The 21,219-nt window shown below is 35.2% G+C and overlaps 1 protein-coding gene across 3 annotated transcripts in view; it reads left to right on the top strand.

Annotated features, from left to right (window-relative positions):
- Window positions 1–21,004, top strand: part of LOC115440485 (atrial natriuretic peptide receptor 1) — a 362,779-nt gene extending 341,775 nt beyond the window's left edge. For all 3 annotated transcript variants that reach the window (XM_030164819.2, XM_030164820.2, XM_030164817.2), the window contains 6 exons: window positions 772–937; window positions 1,902–2,051; window positions 4,523–4,715; window positions 6,043–6,217; window positions 18,431–18,621; window positions 18,844–21,004. In XM_030164819.2, coding sequence (XP_030020679.1) covers window positions 772–937; window positions 1,902–2,051; window positions 4,523–4,715; window positions 6,043–6,217; window positions 18,431–18,621; window positions 18,844–19,437 — 1,469 coding nt within the window. In that variant the 3' untranslated portion in view covers window positions 19,438–21,004. The remainder of the gene's footprint in view (window positions 1–771; window positions 938–1,901; window positions 2,052–4,522; window positions 4,716–6,042; window positions 6,218–18,430; window positions 18,622–18,843) is intronic.
- The last annotated feature ends 215 nt before the right edge of the window (window positions 21,005–21,219 follow it).

Here is a 21,219-nt window from a genome sequence, read left to right as displayed (position 1 = left end):
ATTTAATATTTTATTATGCACTATTTGGATATAAAATATACCCATCACCTGCTAAATAGTAAATATATCAATTATCATAATAATACGGCTTCTTCAAGTATTTTGCTTGTTGATATTTGATTTCCAACTCTGACATTTGAATTCTCAGTGGATTTGTGTTAAGGAGAACGTGAAATTCGTCTCGAAAACTTTGATGTTTTTGATTAACATTCAAATTATATTATTTTGTCCCGACTATTATAACATTATTAAAATAGATTGACAGAAATGCATCAAATGAAAAGAAAGAAAACAGCTTCAAGAGCACATACATAAGCCTTTTATCCCCAAAGGGGTAGGTAGAAACGCAGCCGTTACACCAACTTTCTGTCGTGTGTAGTCCCATAATGTGACAGGGGCGAGTCTATTGCCATATCGAACACAAATTTCAGACTCTAGGCTGATACTGACTAGGAAAAGCCTAAACTGTGCCTGATCTGGGGATCGAACTCGAGACCTCAGCATAGCATTCGCCACCGCTCTTCAATCGTTAATTAATATTAGGTTGGTCATTATGAATCAAGGATATTCCTGGATCTTTACTTTACTAACAATTTTGTGATACGTCTTTTGTACTCGGTAGTCATATTTATAATCCATCAGTGTATAAAAAACCTCCCTCCATTTTTGTAATCAGTCAATTAATTAAGGACTCTTGGAATTGGAACAACTGGGATTCAATAGAGAATCTCCATATGTTTCTTTTTATTAAAACGAAAAATTCCTTTTTAGAAATAATAGAGATGGTGATATCAAGTGGGATTCGGCCCAACACATCCCACCACCGATCGTGCGAGGTGGACGACGCCACGGAGCTGATGGCGCGTTGTTGGGCCGAGGAGCCCACAGACAGACCGGACTTCGCCCATTTAAAGGGAACCATCAGACGCCTCAACAAGTAATGTTTATGTACATACCTTTGTCTGGTTTTGGATCCTTTCCTCTGCTTCTTATTAAACTTTAATAGAATATTTGATTTTAAAAATCTAATGGCTTTCGTAGTTCAGAATTTAAATTATAGAAAATTGTATTTGGTGATATTGTTGGGACAATATGTAGTTTGACCGAAAGTAATAATTTTAGTGAAATAAATAAGTATCGCTGAAATTCTAATAAATTTTCTTGTCATATCGATATCTATCACACAGTCGCACACTGTAATAAAATTATGATATACAGTAATGTGGAAAAGAAATTGTAACTGATGCAATCCCTTCTCTTTTTAAACGATTGCACTCCCATAATCGCATTTCCCATAACTCAAGAGAAATGTATCAACCTAACATACAATCGTTCCTTATTAACACAATAACATATACTCCGTTTAATCATCTTTGCAAAAAGTAACAATTTCTATACTAACAACACTATTATCGAAAACAACACGATTTTACACACGTACTATGTAGTTGGAATGGCCGACCAGTTTCGACCTATTAAATTGGTCATCCTCAGGGGCGATTATATTGTGCTAAGAGGACGTCGCGTAGTGGAGGCCTCTCAGTGATCAGTGATCAATGATCATAAGAATGAGGATGACTTACATAATAGGTCGAAACTGGTCGGCGATTCTGGCTATATAGTACGAGAGTAAAACCGTGTTGTTTTCGACTAAATTAATATGTCTCATGTAAGTTTTAATAATATTATAACAAAACTATCATGAGAAACATTCTTTCCTAATTTTACATGTTCCGAAATTTAGCAAGTTGTTTGACATCATAAAACCCTACTGTCCGGGCCTTTATTAACTATATGAAAAGAGAAATACCATATTTTCGTTGCTAACATTGTGTGGCTTATTAAATATTTGATCCTTTACGCTGGAATTTTCTTTATATATTATAATTATGTTTTTACAGGAGTCAAGAGAGTAGCAACATATTAGATAATTTGCTTTCGCGTATGGAGCAGTATGCGAATAATTTGGAGTCTTTAGTTAGTGAGAGAACTCAGGATTATTTGGAAGAGAAAAAGAAATGCGAGGAGCTGCTGTACCAGTTGTTGCCCAAGTAAGTACTTTAAATACAACTTAGTAAGACTGTAATTACTATGCACATGGTGATAACTGTAATTATTAATGAAGAAACCAGCAACAGTTCAAATGGTGCAGTGGGTTTGCCTATAATATTTCCATCTGGTGACGCGATAGGCCACCGTATCACCATCAAATACCTGTCTTCAAAACAACTTAGCGGGTTGGATAATTTGATTAAAAACCATAATATTCACTCAAGTAAAATAAAACAATCAATACCTACTTTGAATTAAATCTTTTGTTCATCGGAATGAATTGATATTGACAGCAATTACTCCGAGACAAAAGTGGTTAGAAATTCGTTTCTAAAATTAAATTAAATAACAATAGAAACTGTTGTTCCTTACCTCAATATGGTACACTGAGTGCTTTGGTGGCGTAGTTGTTATGCGGTACATGTGGTATACTGCAGTCTCAAATTACATCCCCGGGTCGAATAGTAATAGGTCGGTCGATTTTCTGCTCAGTATCAGCCCGTAGTTTGGAATTTGTGTCAGATTTGGAGATAGGCTCACCCCCTATCACATCATAGGACAGAATACGCAAAAGTTCGACTAGTTGCGTCTACTTTTGGTGTTAAAAGGCCTGTATGTATGTGAATTTGATATCCATTTATAATATTATACATGCGAAAGCAATTGTCTGTTCTGTCTTTGCTTTACGGCTGAACCACTGAACCGATTTCGATGAAACTTGGTATGGAGATAGTTTGAGACCCTGGGAAGGACGTAGGTTACTTTTATTCCGGAAAAACTGTTTCACGCGGGCGAAGTCCCGACCAAAAGTACGTAGTTAGTACAATTTTATATGCAATATAGAAGAGAGTAAATCTCATGAATATAAAATATCTAGAAATGTATATATAATAACAAATAACAACAAAACTTCTGTAATATTTAATGCTAATTAAACCCAAGTTATAACCCAAAAGAAATATTTATTGTTTTTACACTACTTTAGAAAAAATAAGTTTTTTCCATTTCCTAAACAATGTGGCCTTCTCAAAATTGCATATTCAATTAATTTTATACAAGGATTTATATTCTATGCCAATTAAGACGCGATGCGGCCATTATGCCTTGCGTTCTGCAGCTCATATATCCACTAATTAAATACGATAATGAACCTTTATTTAATACTCATTTGCATGTTTACGTGCAAAATACATAATACCTAAAATGTTACTTTAATTTAATTATCTTTCAACTAGTCGCGGACGTTTTATTCTAGTTAAATTTATTTTGAATGAATTACTTTTGTACGGTTTATTTTTAATTTAAAATTCGGTAATTTTTTGTTGTGGGTGATATATGGCACGATTAATGACTCGTTGCAATTACAATGTTTGGACTGATGTTGGAAGATAGAAATAGACAACACATTATTACCCTCGCACATGAAACTTACTATCCTAAGATATTTGATGTCAACCAAATTAAATTGCATTTTCTGGAGCAGTTACATAATACATAATACATACAACATAAACATAATAATAATACCATCCTTATTATATTGGGTATTAAGGGAAACTTTTTGAAAATGGATATTTCATTTATTATTCGTTAACAGTTAATGCATGGACCTTTTTAAACACCAATAATCAAGAGCCCAAATTGAGAGTCTATAAATACAATATTGAATAAACCACAGCGTGATTTTAACAACAGGAGAAGATTTATACATGGTTGAAGTCGCATGCAAAACTAGTAATCACTAATAAATATATTGATCACGTAAACTTTCAAAAGCTTTGCAAGTTCTTGCACTAATAATCTACATGAACTTGTCAAATAACCTTAGACAACACTTGCTCATATTAAAGCTGTAGGGAATTCAAGTAATAAGTTCTATAGATTGATAATCGAGACCAAAGTTCTCCTGCTCTCCGAGGTGCTAAAGGCCGCGAAACTTTTGCTACTAAGTAACTTCATCAAAGCGAATGCCCACCGGAAGTTTATAGAGATTCTCTTTGAAAGAGACATTGGAATCTCTATTCCAAGGTCTCTACCTTAGACAGTTGGTATTAGTTTGAAAGTCTACTTGTGGGCGAGAATCTTGCATTTAATATGGAAATATATATTTCAAATTAAATGGGTAACGATGATTGTTTATGTCTTCCGTCAAGCAGCAGGCTATACTTTATAATTCAAAGTTATGCGTTGTTTCTTATATATTAAAAACAGTTTACCACTTTATAATTGTTTCGGGAAGCTGCCCTAGTCACACTCTGCCAGGCTTCGTAATTCATAGTATTTTTTTTGTTTTTTCTTTGTTTTGTCTAATGCATTGTTTTTAGTGGAATGTCAGTTTGTTAATAAATGGATTTCAAGTGAACAATCTCTGAATGTTTGGTCCAATTCTACAGGTTCTACTACTTACGGATAGTAGCTTAAGACCGATTTGCTCGATCATCGCGTTACATAGCTTTCTTTTTGTCCCTAGATCAGTTGCCTCCCAACTCATCAACGGTCAGTCAGTAGTGGCGGAAACCTTCGAACAAGTGACAATCTACTTCTCCGACATAGTTGGCTTCACTGCGCTCTCTGCATCATCCACTCCGATGCAAGTGGTGGACCTACTCAACGATCTCTACACGTGTTTCGACTCCATCGTCGAAAACTACGATGTTTATAAGGTATTTATCTATATTTTCTATGTCGAAGTGAAAACTCTTTACTTGGTTATTTTTTTACATGACCGGCAAAATATCACCGGTGTATATTTATTTTCCAGACAGTTATTCAATAATTGAAACACTTCTTTACTTCACTAACAATTTACTGCATAGTGACACTAGCGGAATACACAATGTGCTCGGTTCGAGCGTCCAAATAAGACTCGTACAAAAACTTCTACAAGATTGAGCTCTCGTCGTTCGGCCGGTCCTTATATTGACAGCAATCGACCTCCCTCCTCTTCTAATACTTCCTCGATGTAATGATAGATGGCGCCACTATCGCTCCGGAAATTCACCAATTCAACGAATAACGAGGTGCTGCGGCGACATCTATAATATTGAAAACTGCTTTAGACGAAGTAAATTTGGATGTAAATCGATATTTTATTCTTTAGGTAAACGAAGCCTTTAATTAGATTACTTTATTATTATTCATTAATATTTTTAACAACTTTATTTACTTTCAAGGAGGTCCGAGCTGTGCGACTTTAGTCCTTATGCGTGTGTTCTATGACTGTGTAAATGTTATCAATACTATAGGATACTTTTTGTCAGGGAAACGGATTAGCTCTTAGCTATCGGCAAATATGTAAGTCAGATTATATTAAAATTAAATTCCAGTATAGAAACAATTTTATAAACAAGATTATTGATGTAATTATCATATAGTTATATAATAGATTTTCTGTTATAAATAGAATACTTAACTGTTCATAACTGACACTGTGCCATTAGATACACCAAGCAAAGCCCATTGTCACACATGCGATGTACAATACGCGAATACAAATTAGTTTAGTATTATTGCTAGTGTATTATCATTAGGTAAGAAACGGCAAATGAGATCCAATTTTATGGGATAATAAGACAGTCTTGATATAGATAATACCTAGTCAATTTCGATGAGAATGGAATTGTATTTAGAAATTAAACTGCGTTTAGAGATAATACAGTACTCAGTCAATTATTATTTCACTATAAAGTTGATTCGGAAATGTTTAACTTATCTAGCAGAAGATCAAACGCTGAAGATGATATTGAACATGTTATTTGTACTTCAGGCTTAATTTTTAGGTGACGCAGAAGTGACACTAAACTAACTATAAAATATGAAAAAAAATCTTTATTTAAATAAAAGAAAGGTACAGAGGATAACTGCAAAAGGTTTTCAAATTAGACTGAACCTGTCTTGAGAAGCCAATTAATATAATAATTTGTTCAGGAGGGGATACAGAACACTGGCGTACGTTAAAAAAAAATGTCATTACATCAACTTCTAACCCAGGTGGAGACCATCGGAGACGCGTACATGGTGGTGTCTGGTCTTCCTGAGCGTAATGGGACTCGACACGCGTGTGAGGTCGCGCGAATGGCGCTCGCATTGTTGGACGCTGTGAGGAAGTTCAGGATCCGACATCGACCCATGGATCAGTTGAAGCTGAGGATTGGATTGCATTCTGGTGAGTTCTAAAACAATTTTCGACGTTCTTTTCTAGGGTATAAGGTCCAATATATTGTAACTATCGCCTTATCTTACTAAAGTGTAAACTTACTAAACCTTTCTTCATAAACGTTATTTATCTAAGGACGGAGTATCGCTGTGATAACAAGTCTATTTCTCAGTGCCGACGGCATGGCAGCCTTCGCAGTGCGTAGACATAGGGCCGTTGTGATTGGCTAATATTGAGATATAACTTTAATCTAGTTGGCTGTCAGATAAACAGAGCTTAGAAACAGAGTTGTTATCAGTACAATGCTCCGTCCTCAGATAAATAACGTCTATGAATAAGGGGGTTAGAATATTACCAACTTTACAATCAAAATACACCAAACCGCGTTGATATATTCTCGATTCCATCACTAAAGCGGTTTGCTGATACCAAATCCTTTGATATACCTCGCGAAGCTATTTCCCATGCAAATGATCAGGGCGCACTTCGCTTACGCGTGACGTGACTGAAGATCGTAGTGTTTGATTCACTCGATGCTTATTATAGTTTCTGCGCGGTCGTGTTTATATAAATCATAGGATTGAGATAGAAGGCGATTTCTTTATTGCGAGTTCGTGGTTTTATATAGGTTGATGAGATATATTGTGGGATTGAGTAGTTAAATATTTAGATATCGTTTTGGTGAAGTAGTTTTTCAATTATTGTTATTTTCCTTCTGATACGTTAAAGTGACTATACTATCTGGTGTTATTCGTAAAAATATAGTGTGTCGCGGTCCGAGATCAGTTTATGTATATCCAGTTCCAACAGGTCGGCATAATTGTATGGACTGCCAAAGGGTCTCTCGCCAGTCGAAATTCTATTGGACGCCACTCTATTTACCATCAGGTGCAGTGGGGTCACATTTCACTGGCCCGCATAAAAAAAAATAAAAATAATTATGTCAAGGAACAAGAAATGCTATAAAAATGCTGGTGCTTTCTAAGAGCGACTTTCAAAATAGAAGGTTTCGCTTCAGACTTTGTTCAATCGAAAATATTTTTATCTGTATTAAATATTAATCTTACTTTTTAAAATTCTTTTCTTTTCATAAAGAAAGCTGCGGCGACGATTTGTCATTTTATCAATTACAATATTGTACTTAAAATGTAACCTATATTTTAGATATAATAACTTCAGAAACATCGTTCTCTTACACCTATATCATTCTAAAAGGTTCGACTACCACATTTTTTTTATTCACCTCGTTGAGCATTCCCGAGGCATCTATTGGCATTGGGCATGTCAAAAGCGTTCACAATTTTCCATTCCAATAGCGCTATTAATCTATTATTTGACATGAAGAACATTACGTCTATCAAAACTTTGTTGAACACATCAAAATCCTTTCGGATCGCAATTTACTTGTGGAAATCGATATCATTTGTGGAGAATTTGGCAGTGAAACGAGATGCTGGCTTGAATATTAGACTATTCAGTTTCATCTCGAACTTTGAACCTATTAGACATGATCGCAGACACCGAATATTTTGGTATTATTGATGATATTATAAGAGGCGTCGAAGGAATTGGCATTTGGCACACACCTCTGACTTATCTTAAATTTTGCGCGTGTTTTTTGTGTATTATCGCATGCTTTAACGGTGAAGTAAAACATCGTGAGAAAACCTGCATACCTGAGAAGTTGTCTATAAGAATTTTGAGGGTGTGTGAAGACTACCAATTCGTACAAGTCCAGCGTGGTGGACTAAGGTCTAATACCTCTTAGTAGCAGAGGGTGCCCGAGCCCAGCAGTGGGACGTTATAGAATACAGGGCAGCTATAATTAACCGATAAAACCGTAAAGGTAAACAGAGGATTTTTTTTACTCTGTTACCTTAACGGCTATCGAAGCTGTCCTTCCAATAGACCGCCCATATATGGCCCCGTAGACGGAATAGGGCTCCCAGACCTTATCTATAAATATTTATTTTGTTATTTGCCGTTTGTATCTCAAGTTGTTTTCCGATTCTTGTTAACCCTTGAGACGTATTTCATTTTCATTACAAATTGCTCCAGTAAGTTAATAAATTAATGATTCTACCTTTTTAAAGGGCTCAGTCAAGTGGTTATTTGTATTGTGATCACGAAATTCTTCCCACTTTAATTACTATTTAGACCCACTTTTATTGTTAGAAATATATTCCTTAACTGGTCTCATTATTTGTTGTCGTGAATTGAATAATAAACACTTAAAACGGCGTAGAAGTTTAAGCCTTTATTTCTTAAGTTCCTTTCTTTTTTATGTTTTAAAATTCCTTGATAGGCGATGTAATCTTACTAATAATTATGTGTAAATTTGTGAACACGTTTGGATAATTGATATAGGTAAATGCAAATATCTCGTTATTTGGCAAAAAGATCGAGTGTTACTTTAGCGTATAATAATAATATCAGCCCTGTATTATATACTGTCCCGCTTTTGGGCACGGGCCTCTTCTACTACTGAGAGGGATTAGGCCTTAGTCCACCACGCTGGCCTAGTGCGTATTGGTAGACTTCACACAACCTCAAAATGCCTTTAGAGAACTTCTCAGGTATGCCGGTTTCCCCACGATGTTTTCCTTCACCGTTAAAGCAAGAGATAATTCATAAAGCGTATAGGCTATCATTAATTATTTCTCTACCTTCTTGTGACCATTACATATCAAGAAAGAAAGAAGGCTTTTCTTGTTGGAACAAACAATACTAGTACTATATATGTACGTTATAAAATATATTACATTGTGCCAACAATGGACTACCTCATTCAATTCCATATTGCAGTATCTACAGCGTTACGCTGCGGAGCTGTTTTTCTTTGAGAGAGCTAGTTATTTGTTTCACTTATATAATGTATTATAATTTATATTTACCTTAAGGTCGAAACTTTAAATTCTTTATTTTCAACTTAGTCAGTCGAGGCGATTACCAGGCGAGCTACTTGATAGTCTTTGTTAATGATATCAAAAGCCTAGCAGTCCGATGACGCCTCTGGTATTATAAATACACGACAATGTTCACTTACCTAACTTGCTTGATTATCCCCTATTACAGATAAAGGAAATACAAATCTCATATCTCACACCATAATTACACGAGCAGAACACGCAAAACATTTCTCAATACATTAATCTGTCTGCGAGCGCTAAGAAATTTACGATTCTGAGATATGCTTGCATGCGGGGAAGTAATTCGGTCCTTATTTTCAGAGGCCTAACTCGGTTTGCTTCCGTAGCGGTTAATTTAAATAATCGATATTCTGAGAAAACTGCTTTACATGTGTTTTGGAGGGTGATTTTATTTATTGCAATTGAATGAAGAGCTGGTCTCTTTATTCAATTGCACGATACCTTTACTGCGAATTTACGCGGTATAGTATCGTTAACATAATGGAGTCGATGAAGTATATTTTTGTATGAACATTTGAATAGTGCCATATAATGCCAAATGACACCACATGCATGGGCGTGCATTCGGTTTGGAGACCGAGCGCATACGAATTGCCACTGACGTGGAGGGGGCCTATTAAATAGTACATGAGGCTTCCGACATTAATGTTCACAGCAGATAACACTTGAAATTAAATCCACGTGTACGTCATTCTGTTATAAAAAGTTTACTTAAAATACGAAAAGGCACGATTGACTTCGACGAATAAAAATAAAAAGTTTAACTCATTAGAATCAAATACTGAATCAAATGCATATCTATATAAATAATCAATGTAGTATGAGGTACTGCTATTTTAATATAATATCAAAAAATGTTTAGGAACAAAAAGCAATCCTAAATGTGACCGAAATTCCTACTGAAACAGTACACCTTACATACAATAATCTGAGACCGCAAGTAAATACAGGGAAACCGCAAACACTAATCGACTGTGGATGTAATCCGAAACATCGATAGAATAGTCTCTGGTGTTCTAGTGACGACCATTTCACTATAAAAGATAGTATATACAATAGATCTAGTAACAAAATGTAGAAGCATATACAAATGTAGCGTCACGCCTTTTCCTCTCTCAACGGTAGGCAGAGGTGTTACACGATCGCAAGGTAAAATATATATTAGGTCACATGTTAGGGTGATTATATAGCTATTTATTGGAGACACTTCCAAATTCTGAACATTTTATTCCACCGGGATTCAAATCCAAAACGCTAAATACCGCATACGAAAACACCTGCACCATCGGTGTCGTAAAGCATTAACGTCTTTGCATATTAAAACGCGTACAAATATGTTTAAGGTTATACCTTAAGGTCCATTTTTCATACATTTTGTTTCACCTTTAATCTGGGTAACTAAAAAAGTATTGACAAGTAAAGAATTTAAATTCACGTCTAGTTAGTGATTAGTTCTCGCAGTTGAAAGAAAAACCTAAAAATAATTAATGTGCATGGATATTTCGGCCTTTAAAATTTAATACGACGAAATTTATGAAAAATGGACCTTAAGCTATAACCTTAAGTTACAATTATAATGGTAGTTATCTCTTAGCAATTTTCATCTTAAAAATGAATTTGCCAAACTTTCTTGTAACATAATGTCATTTTATTCTGCTCATTACTGAGAAGCCACTTAACATCCGAATACGTTAGACAACGATGCCATTAAACAGGCAACAAAGACTTTAGACAACGGTGCAAAAATAATATAAAAAATAATCACTCAACGAACAATGAATGCAAATCACGGCCTTGCACGGAACATTTACGAAAACATTACCACATTCATATTTTAACAACGAAATGGGTCGTGTTGAAAAAATGCGCACTTTAATGATGGATAAGGTTCAGTATTTCTTTTGAGCGCGTAAGTAAACGAACAATGTACAATGATGTATAGTAAAGGATCTCCTAACTTACAACATGATAACAGAAGATTGTTTTTTTTCTTAATTTCATTGAATGACGGGGCGGGCTTGCCATTCGCCTGTATGGTAAGCGATACGACAGCCCATAAACTGTAGAAACACGTTCCAACACCTTGAATTACAAAATATTGTTTGGTATTCCTCTGCGCTCGCCATCCTGAGACGTGAGATGTTAAGTCTCATTATGTCCAGTAGTTTCATTGGCTACAATGTCCTTCAAACCGGGACACAACCGGGACCTCTGTTGCTTGGCGGCAGAAATAGACATTGCGATGGTACCTACCTAGGCGGACTCTTAAATATTAGAAACCTACCACCACTGAATCATGGAACGTTAATGGTATATCACCCGTAGTGCCTCATTGAAAATCAGCGCTGAGGTATTAATTAGACTGCTACTGCAGCAAGTAGCGGAATGAGGGTTCTTATTGTTAGCACAATATATATAATTTATTTTTATAGTTTTATGTTTTTGTTCTTGTTTTGTTATGTGCACGTTATAAGTACTGCTTGTAATAATAAATATTTTTCTTTCTTTCTTTTTTAACACAGCGTTCGTTGCTACTTGGTAAGAATACCACAGAAGTTGAATTTTATTTTTATTTTCATTAACACGTTATCTATCTGTTGCCTGTTTAAGTACCTTTTAGCAAGGAGTTCTTATTTAAAGTTTTAAAATATAATTAAAATAATTTCAATCCTCCATCTTGTTTTGTTAATTAATTAAGATACTAATGAATAGTATATTAAAACATTAGATTACTTATCGCTAGCCTCTGTTTTATGAATTTAAAATCTGTGGTATTTTTCATTCGGTAGCGAGAATGCATGTTCATTACTGTCTAGCCATGAACACACAGGATTTGTGTTATACCGCCGCGACACAGTGACTACACCGCACTGATCGAAAGTATACTAGGGTCTGGATAGAGTTGCCTGACGAGAGATTGCCCCTCGCCAGTCGACATTATCTAGACACTACTTATACCTATGATTTATTAAGAAAATAAATTTCCTAATATCATAATTTAAGCGTTTTTTTCATCGAAATAACTAATTCATTATAAACTTAAACGAATTACGGAGTTAAATTGAAATTACAGTGTCATTGAAAAGGGTAGGATAATAAAAAACGGAATTCGGACCTACATCATTCAAATACAGTGTGTAATACTTGAAATCCTCTCATTTTACTGACTTTTCTAACCCCTGAAAGTGACTAATGTCTTTGGGACTTTTAAATTTTACATATTTAATGGCAAATTACTATACATAGGTATTGAAAGATCATAGTCAAGCGTGACAGTGTAGTGAATTAATTTCTATAATAGACAATTTATTTGTTATATTTTATAGTATTATAACTGGTCTTTATGTGTAGTTAGTAACTTAGTTATTTTAAAATTGACAAATTTATTTATATTCTTATTTGTTATATTTCATAATATTAGAAATAGGCTTTATTTGATGATGGTCAGGTTAAAATTCCAAATATTTATATAAAAGACTGCCTCAGAAGCGCAATGTATTACGGTATGCTAAGGTCTGGGTTTCGATCCCTGGAACAGGGAAATCAATATTGGATTTTTCTACTCATTATCAGTCTGAAGTCTAGATTTGTGCCGGAAAACTCGATAGAATCACTCCTTAACACATCATGAGAAAACACGTCGGAAAGTAGATGCACTAGTTGCGCCTCTGCCTACCCCTTTGGCGATAAAAGGAGTGAGTGTGTGTGTTGAAGTCTAATCGGCTATTGAATAACTCGATATTACTTTACCTCCACACACTGTTATACATACCCTTGAAAGAATCAGCGATGCAATAATAAGACCAAATTCAACAGCAAAGTTGTTGACGTCGGTATCATCTTTTTCTCAGACGTTTGTTCTCAAGTTTCTAATTAAAGAGGCACTTGCAAAAACTAACAATGTTACACAATACTGTTAATTAAAAAATACTGTATTTCCATTTGCTGAACATTTCATAGTCTTTTTACCTCACTGGCCTATCTCAACTTGTAATGAACAAAGTTTTGCATGCTATTGTATTTTTTGGCAATAAGCAAACGACAAAATGAATATTGACCACGTGACCGTGACCACGAAGGCTGCAGTGTTCGAAACGTCGGGAGGAAACTAAAATATTAAAACGCGATAAAATTCGAAAAATAATTTAATATTAATGTCTAGCATTCACGTAAAGACAAGAAAACATTATGAATATTGACACTCAACCACGAGTACTTTCTTTAAGGATCCTAGATCTGATAATGTAACGGCTTCGGTGGCGTAGTTGTTTTGATTGTACGGTACTTCATGTCTCTGAGGATTCGGGTTCAATTCTGGTGTTGTTGGGTTATGCAGTAGCAGTGATGTTGGGTTTTTTTGTTCAGCATTCGCCTGAAATCGATAATTTGAACCCGATGGGGTAATGAGCTCCCTCCCATCACATCATGGAACGAAACACACACATGGTGAAATGTGGGTGCCCTAGTTGCATCTCTGCCTACCTCTTCGAGGATAAATACATTGTGTGTCACTACAAAAACCTTGTAGAAAATAAAAGTAATTTTTACAACGAACAAGCTAGCTTGTTACAACAAAGACTGTAAAATAGGACATCGTCGGAATATTCTTACTTACAAATGAATACCCTCAAATATTTTCTCAAACAATAGAGTCTTGGACAATGAAACGTACTACATCCTAACTTATTATGTTTCGCCGATTGTGGAATACTGGCTATTTTACAGTGTTCGAAATTGTATTAATTTTTTAAACATTTTCAAAGTGGCCGATCGTAAAACTAAGGAAATCTCCCGCTAACATTTTGGCAAAGTTGTATCAACCTCAACAAGTATAATATAAAATCTATACATATTATCGATTTTCCCAAATGGATTACTGAAGGGATTTTGGTAGAATTTTTAATAAAAGATAATGCAATTCTTGAGCAAGGTTTATGTTAATAATACATTACGGTTTTATGTCAATTGACTGAAATATAACGATTAGTGTTCAAAGGGTCACGTGGTTATGAAAAATCTCGTGGGATTTATGCAGGTAAAACTTTGTGACTTACTGATTTCTACGCGAGCGAAGCCGTAAGTCAGTTGTTAAAATATATTGTATCGGCAATATTTCAAAAATAAACTGTATTATGACAAAACAGGACAAATTCAGCATTGGCTATGAGGCAGCAAAGTCGACGACATTGTCGAGATCGCTGATCGAACCTGGATCCTATTGACTTGAGACCGAGTTGGCATGGTATGAGAGACCTATGTCCAGTAATTAGAACCCACAGGATATAATGATGATGATGATGCTGCATTCGTTACATCAAAACAGCTCTGAACAATTTTTACTTTTATTGTATGATTTGGATTATTCTTATCTATATTTTCGCGAGTAGAAATTCGGTTAAAACCTAGCGATATCTGAGAACATTGGACACGAATACGTAGTAAAATTGCAGGTCAGACACCTGTGCCGGTACGGATGCGCGACTTCTTTGTATGCAAGCTAGCTTCCTGCAGACGATATTTTTATTGTTAGAGTTCGTGCAACTTTTTGAACATCTTATATAACTCGCTGAAGATTTGTGACTAACTTTTGATTGCGGTTCCTGCCTACCTTCTCCGGAATATATTACGACTCCATAATAGAATATACTATTCACTCCACAATGAAAATCGAAACTTCATATTTCTATTCACCCGATTAAGAGTTTATTTCTAAAGAACATTTATTTATAATAATAATATCATGATATCAACTGGAATTACATTAAATGGTGAATGGGATCAAGTGGGATAAACAGCCATTTTGATTAAACGATCCCAATCTCAATCTTCAATCCGATTCTGAGAACGAACCATGAAAATAACACCTTTGTAAGTGTTGTTAATTTATCAACAAAGATTTTATGTACAGTGATTATTTCTATGTTTATATCTATACTGTATACTATTGTTTATGCTATTTTATTTGAAATAGAACAGGTTAGTTCGTTCGTTGTTACTAAACACTTCGTATAATTTAGCCCTAAGCATGTCAAAAAAAAAACTTTGGTGTGATTAATTATTTTTTGAGGTACATTGAAATAACTAATTGAGATCGGTTATTGAAAATGATCGGTTGTTCAAAATACAAACAACAAAATTTTTTAGACCCGATACATTATTTGATTTTTATGGTCATCCTTATAAACCACATAGTTTCGCATTTACAATTTCAACTTTTATTTATTATGTAATAAAACTTAAATTTCACTGATATAAATTTCCATTAACTAAACTCCACGTTTTACTCTGAATATTTGAGATAACTTTAAGTAAATACCACGAAACTAATTACGAAGTCATGTTAGTTTAAAAAGTTTGCAATTTATTTTGTTCTTCGCACCTAGGACGTAATCATGAGTTATGAGGAAAAAATTTATATTTCTTCCTTCTCCATAATAGCTATGGTAATTGCAATGGGTTTTATAGGCCATTACGTGAACATTGTTATGAGAACGCCTTAGGTGGTGAATGTTCTTCGAACTGGAACAATTTCTTACTGCTCTTTGACCCTGCCTATCTTTCTACTTGATTAATTTCGTTGTGGGATAAAGACAGATTAGTGTTCCCTGAGACATGTCAAGCTTCACCGCTCGGTGTTAAATGCGTTCCACTGCTGATCCTGGCTTAAAGGAGTTGTAGTAGTGAGTGTGACGGCGGGATATTCTGTTGGTCCCAAAAATTATCGGTAGATCTAAAAAAAATTTCTATGGATACCGATTCCACTGAATATTTCTTATAAACGTGGTGGGTAAATAAATGTGTAAAACAGCTGGTTGTTGCAGTTGAGTTTAGAGTAGTTAACTCAAAAATTGCGGAACTATTTCGGATGAAATTATATTAGGCACAGATAGACCATGCCATAGATTATGACCTAGCTTGGAATGATGTACAAACCGAGTCATTTACACTGGTAATAGTGTTCCACGTTATTGAAGTTGCGAGCAACATGGGCCTATTGTATAATATTATTCAAATAACTTTTTTGGGTATTTGGGAATTTGGGCACGGGCCTCTTCTACTAATAAGAGGGATAAGGTCTTAGTCCACCAGGCTGGCCTAGTGCGGATTAGCAGACTACACATACCGTCAACATTTTTATAGAGATCTTCTCAGGCATCTTAGTAGGCAGATTTCCTCACAATGTTCTCTTTCATGAATAAAGCGAGCAACAATTCACGAAGAATACACACATAACTATTAAAAAGTTAGAGGTTCGTACTCTTGGGTCTTGAACCAGCAGACATTCGTCTCAGCAGTCCGTTCCACTCCCAACTAGTCTATCACCACTTTTATAATGCTATAAGACGTTTAACTAAAAGAAATCAACTTACACTTCCTTCTAAAGCAATTACTGTAGACAGCATGGCTTTATTCGGTAGGTTACACGGTTATTTATTTTCTTAATGTTTTGGACTGGTACCCTTTACTGGGCGGTGTAAAACAGGTGCTAAGTAATTTATAGTTATTACCTTTAACAGCCTATTTCTCATTGGTGATAATGTAACCCGCAACCTACAACGTCCATAATGGTTATTAGGGTCAATTAAAGATCATATTCCACTATCGGAAAATCTGCCTGGCAACATGATTGTGTATCAGTAGCGAAGACTTTATAAAACCTGATTCTCGTCGGCTTTCCTTTCTATTTTATGTAAAATTATCATTACAACGATTGGCAGATAGCATTCCTGTGTATTAGTACCTATGTATATATATGATATATCGGGTTCACTTTCTGAGAATTTCACTCTTCATCAATGTTGCAAGGGCATTTTAAGTCATACTCTACATTCTTCTGCAAGTGCCTCTTCGTTGTTGAAGGTTATTCGTCAGATTCTTGTATTTCTCTTTGTCATGTCCTAAATGCAGTTTTAAATATTATAATAAGACTTTTAGAGTGTTTCGCGTTTGAACGGTTCATTGTCATGATTTTTCGTATCTCTGTAGCAAAGTAACAGTGTACATAAGTTTCAAAAACAATGAAGCCAGTATTTAATTCGAAATTTATCCCAAGATACATTTGACACAAATCTTTTTGTGAACTTATCTTGTATTTCAGTTGTACGTTACAGCGAAATTACAAACTACCTCACACGTTTTTAACAGAAGCGACTCTCAAGTAACTGTCTGAGTGGCGCGAACCAAAGAAAAGTAACGCCTGCATATGTCGGAGAGCACTTGAAAACTCTTCGCAATCTCAGACTTACATTTAATCAAGACTTTAGATCTGAGGCTTAAAGCTGGATTCAATGTGCATGAATTGTTCAATGCGACTACGAATTAAAGCAAGACTATGGTATCTCTTGGCCGTATAATTTCTAGCATCTTATTTTGCTTCTCCTATTAAACTGTTGCTTCTGGGTGGATACTTGATATATTTTGTGCTAGATTGAATAGCGACAACTCCACAGTAGGCAGTTGAAAGTTTAGTTGGCAGTGGTGGTTAGTATACGGCAAAACCCGTTAAATCACATTGTAACAAAAACACAACCATAGCGTACGATGAGATGAACGATTTTAATTCATGAGAACAAATAAAAGTTTAGGGCACAAGTTTTATGTTACTTTTATTTGACAGTTTATTGGATTAAACAGCTAATGTTGATAGTACTCATTTCATCACCATTAATTTGGGAGCATAAATAAGAGTGACACTTTTGCACATGGTCGGCTCATATATTTATATGATCAGTAGCATGCCAGAAATTGCCGAACTGCCTCTTACCCTTAACAATTAGCCATTTGATTTATATATATTGTTAGAAACGGAAGCAAGTTGAATAAAAAATAAATAAAAAGAACTATCACTGACTACAGAAATATTTTCGCCAATCATTCACCAACCAACCGATCGCTACGACTGTCCACGACCAACTGCCACGATCTGACAAACGCTCAGTGTCTTTATAGCAAGAGCGTCACAAATACAGACAATAAAGACTGCCTCGATGGCGTAGTTGTACTGCATGCGCGGTACGACAGCACTCTGAGGTTCTGGGTTCGAATCTTGGGTTGAGCAAAGTGATATTTGGGCTTTTCTGATCAGTATCAGCCAGGAGTCTGGAGTTTGTGCCCGATATCGCGATAGGCTCGCCCCCTTTCATATCATGGGACGGAACACACTTGGCGAAAAGTGGGTGCCTTGGTTACGTCTCTGCATACCCCTTCGGGGATAAATGCGTTGATATTGAGTGTGTGTCACAAATACCCTCACAACAATTTTTTATTCTAACAATATATTATTTTCTATCAGGTCCGTGTGTGGCTGGAGTGGTCGGTCTCAAGATGCCGCGGTATTGTTTGTTCGGAGACACGGTGAACACTGCGTCACGTATGGAGTCCAATGGCGAGGCTCTGAAGATCCACGTGTCTCCTGACACCAAGGAACTGCTCGACACCTTCGGGACCTTCCAGTTGGAGTGTAGGGGAGAGGTCGCTATGAAGGTAATTTTCCTTCTGAAGTATATTTTCATGTATGTGAAGATTTGGCAAAAAAAAATCTAAATTTTTATTATTGGTTTCTATAAACTTCTTGGATTTATTATTATTGTAATTAATGTCTAATTGCAATCATATGGATAATTAAATCTCATGTATGATATTCATAAACAAATTGATAACTCAAAGAGATTGATTGCAAATTTTAAAACCCATATATTTTTACAGGGCAAAGGAATTCTAGTCACATATTGGTTATTAGGAGAAAAAGTAGACCCCAACGCTCAGAAAGAGAAACACCCGCTGATCAAAGCGCAAACACAATCCGCAGAAAGTGGGTCATTGTCACATCTCACGCCGTTCCGGCAAAGGCTGGACCAAAGCTCCCGGTCTTCTAGCAGACGAGGATCAGGAATACTCCTGCAGAAGACCAGTGATGTCAACAAGCTGGAGAAAGAAGCCCAACCGCTGCTACAGAACTTAGTAATGCAGAGACAACTATCTGATCCCACAGAACCTGTAATCAATGGAGTAGACAACGAGGAATTAGACAAACTATCAGTATCCAATTCAATATCTCTAAACGTTAATTCACTGAACCACAACTCTGTGAATCAGGGTGGACAGCCAAAGGTTAAATTGAAGGAGGCAAATTCGATTAACCACAAATCGAATAAAGTGGGTAACAACAACTGGATATCCAAGTTGCCGACAGCCAGCTCGTTCGATAACGGTACGAAAAAAGCTGCTGAACGCTTGAAGGACTACAGTAGTGTACCCCTTTTATCTAAAGTGGAAACACCTAATGATTCTATCGTTTAGGAAATTGTATTTAATGTCTGCGAGAGTTGAACCTGACTGCAGTGTTGAGCCGATTTTGTTGAATTTGATGAAGAGTTTTATTAAGATTTATCGGGTTTTCTTCAAAAAGATATTAGGTTTTGTGGACACATTCCATAAGAAATATTTTCGTGCACCGCAAGCATTTTTATGTAGTAATATTGTATATATTTAGTGTCCACTAAGTTGAGCTAATGACTAACCTCATTTGAGTAAGTAACTAAGATTCGTTAAATGTATATAATGAAGTAGGCGTAGTTTTTTTTTAATATCTTTGTGTATAAAATAGGCAGTACGGAGTGAAGAGCGGAATCAGATCGGCTCAATATTGTACCACGTGATTAAAATATTGCATTTTGTACTTTATTAACATGACATTTGAGTCTAACTATGTTTTGTGTCTGATCAAGTGATAGCGTGTAAAGTTGAGAGATTGCCAAAAACATAATAAATATTTGATCAAAAGTATATTAACTGCAAAATTATATTTCGACTGATTTGCTGAGATGAAATGAATAATATTCTTTCATAAATAAATTATGATCAAATGGTTTCACGATGGTAAAGAGAGTTTTATTGAGTGTAAGTCTGTATGTTTGTTCGTCTTATTAGAGTATTGGCGCTTGAGTCATAAATTAAGAAATTCACGTACTTAAAACATATTTTTTGTATATACGGATAATCTCTTCACGTTTAATTCGATAGTAAAATAGCACGAAATGTTTTAATATTTTTGTTATATATTTTTATTCAGATTTTACATAATAAGGCGTATTTTGAAAATACTTGCCCCATGAATTATTAAATTCGTTTTATTTATAATAGAAGTCCAAAAACGATTATCGATTATTCATGAGTTACCCTTTTTCACCTAAGAGTTGTAACTAATCGTATATCGATGTATATTTCTTATTTTAATACTGGACTGAGGTGAATTGAATAAATCTTAGAAAGAATTCGTGATATTTTTACGAATCATTTTGAGCGGTTAAACGTTCGTCTTATAAATATTTGCAACATTCCTATTTGTGAGCTTCGAAGTCTATCCTGCCATTGGGTGTTTATAAATCTGATTTGAGCAGTTTTATCTTTAATGTAGCAATATTTAAAGTCGATTTTGGCACGTGATCCATTACTTCCCATATCACCATGTCTATACGTGAATATTTAAAAATCGAATTATTTTATTACGTTGTAAATAAAATGCCTATTTGAAAAATAACGCTTTGTATGTTTCGATTAAAGTACTGGCTGGTTTGTTTATTTCGAAAAAGGTTTCCAATCAAAAGAGAATAATTATACAGCCAGTGCAATTAAATACAACTACATATGGAACAAGCAATGGATCGACGTGCGAAACGACCTAAATGAACATTTTCTAGTATCAGTAATGAGACTAGTATGTAAATAATGTACTTAAGTTTATTTATTGTAAATATTAAACGTAACTTTGTTGTGATCTTAGAACGGTATAATCTATTTATAGTAGTGACGTCAACACGTCAATGTTTCTTCGAACATTATAGAGAATTAAAACGAGTGAGAATTACGACGATGTTTTATTTTTACCGTATAATCTGTTAAAACCTATTTTTGAAATTAATCATTAAGCATGAAACAACCTCCAATGTCTCAAATTATACAAATAACGGATATCCAGCCAACCTTGCAGCCGGGCAGCCGGATATTTAGCCGCCGGATATCTATGCTCTTAAAATACATTTACTAATTCATGATAGTGGCGTTAACATGGTGAAAAATGTT

The sequence above is a fragment of the Manduca sexta genome, chromosome 6 (assembly GCF_014839805.1).
Source record: "Manduca sexta isolate Smith_Timp_Sample1 chromosome 6, JHU_Msex_v1.0, whole genome shotgun sequence".
Classification (NCBI taxonomy): domain Eukaryota; kingdom Metazoa; phylum Arthropoda; class Insecta; order Lepidoptera; family Sphingidae; genus Manduca; species Manduca sexta.
The sequence above is the reverse complement of the archived record's forward strand: the minus strand, read 5'-3'. Positions and strand labels throughout refer to the sequence as shown.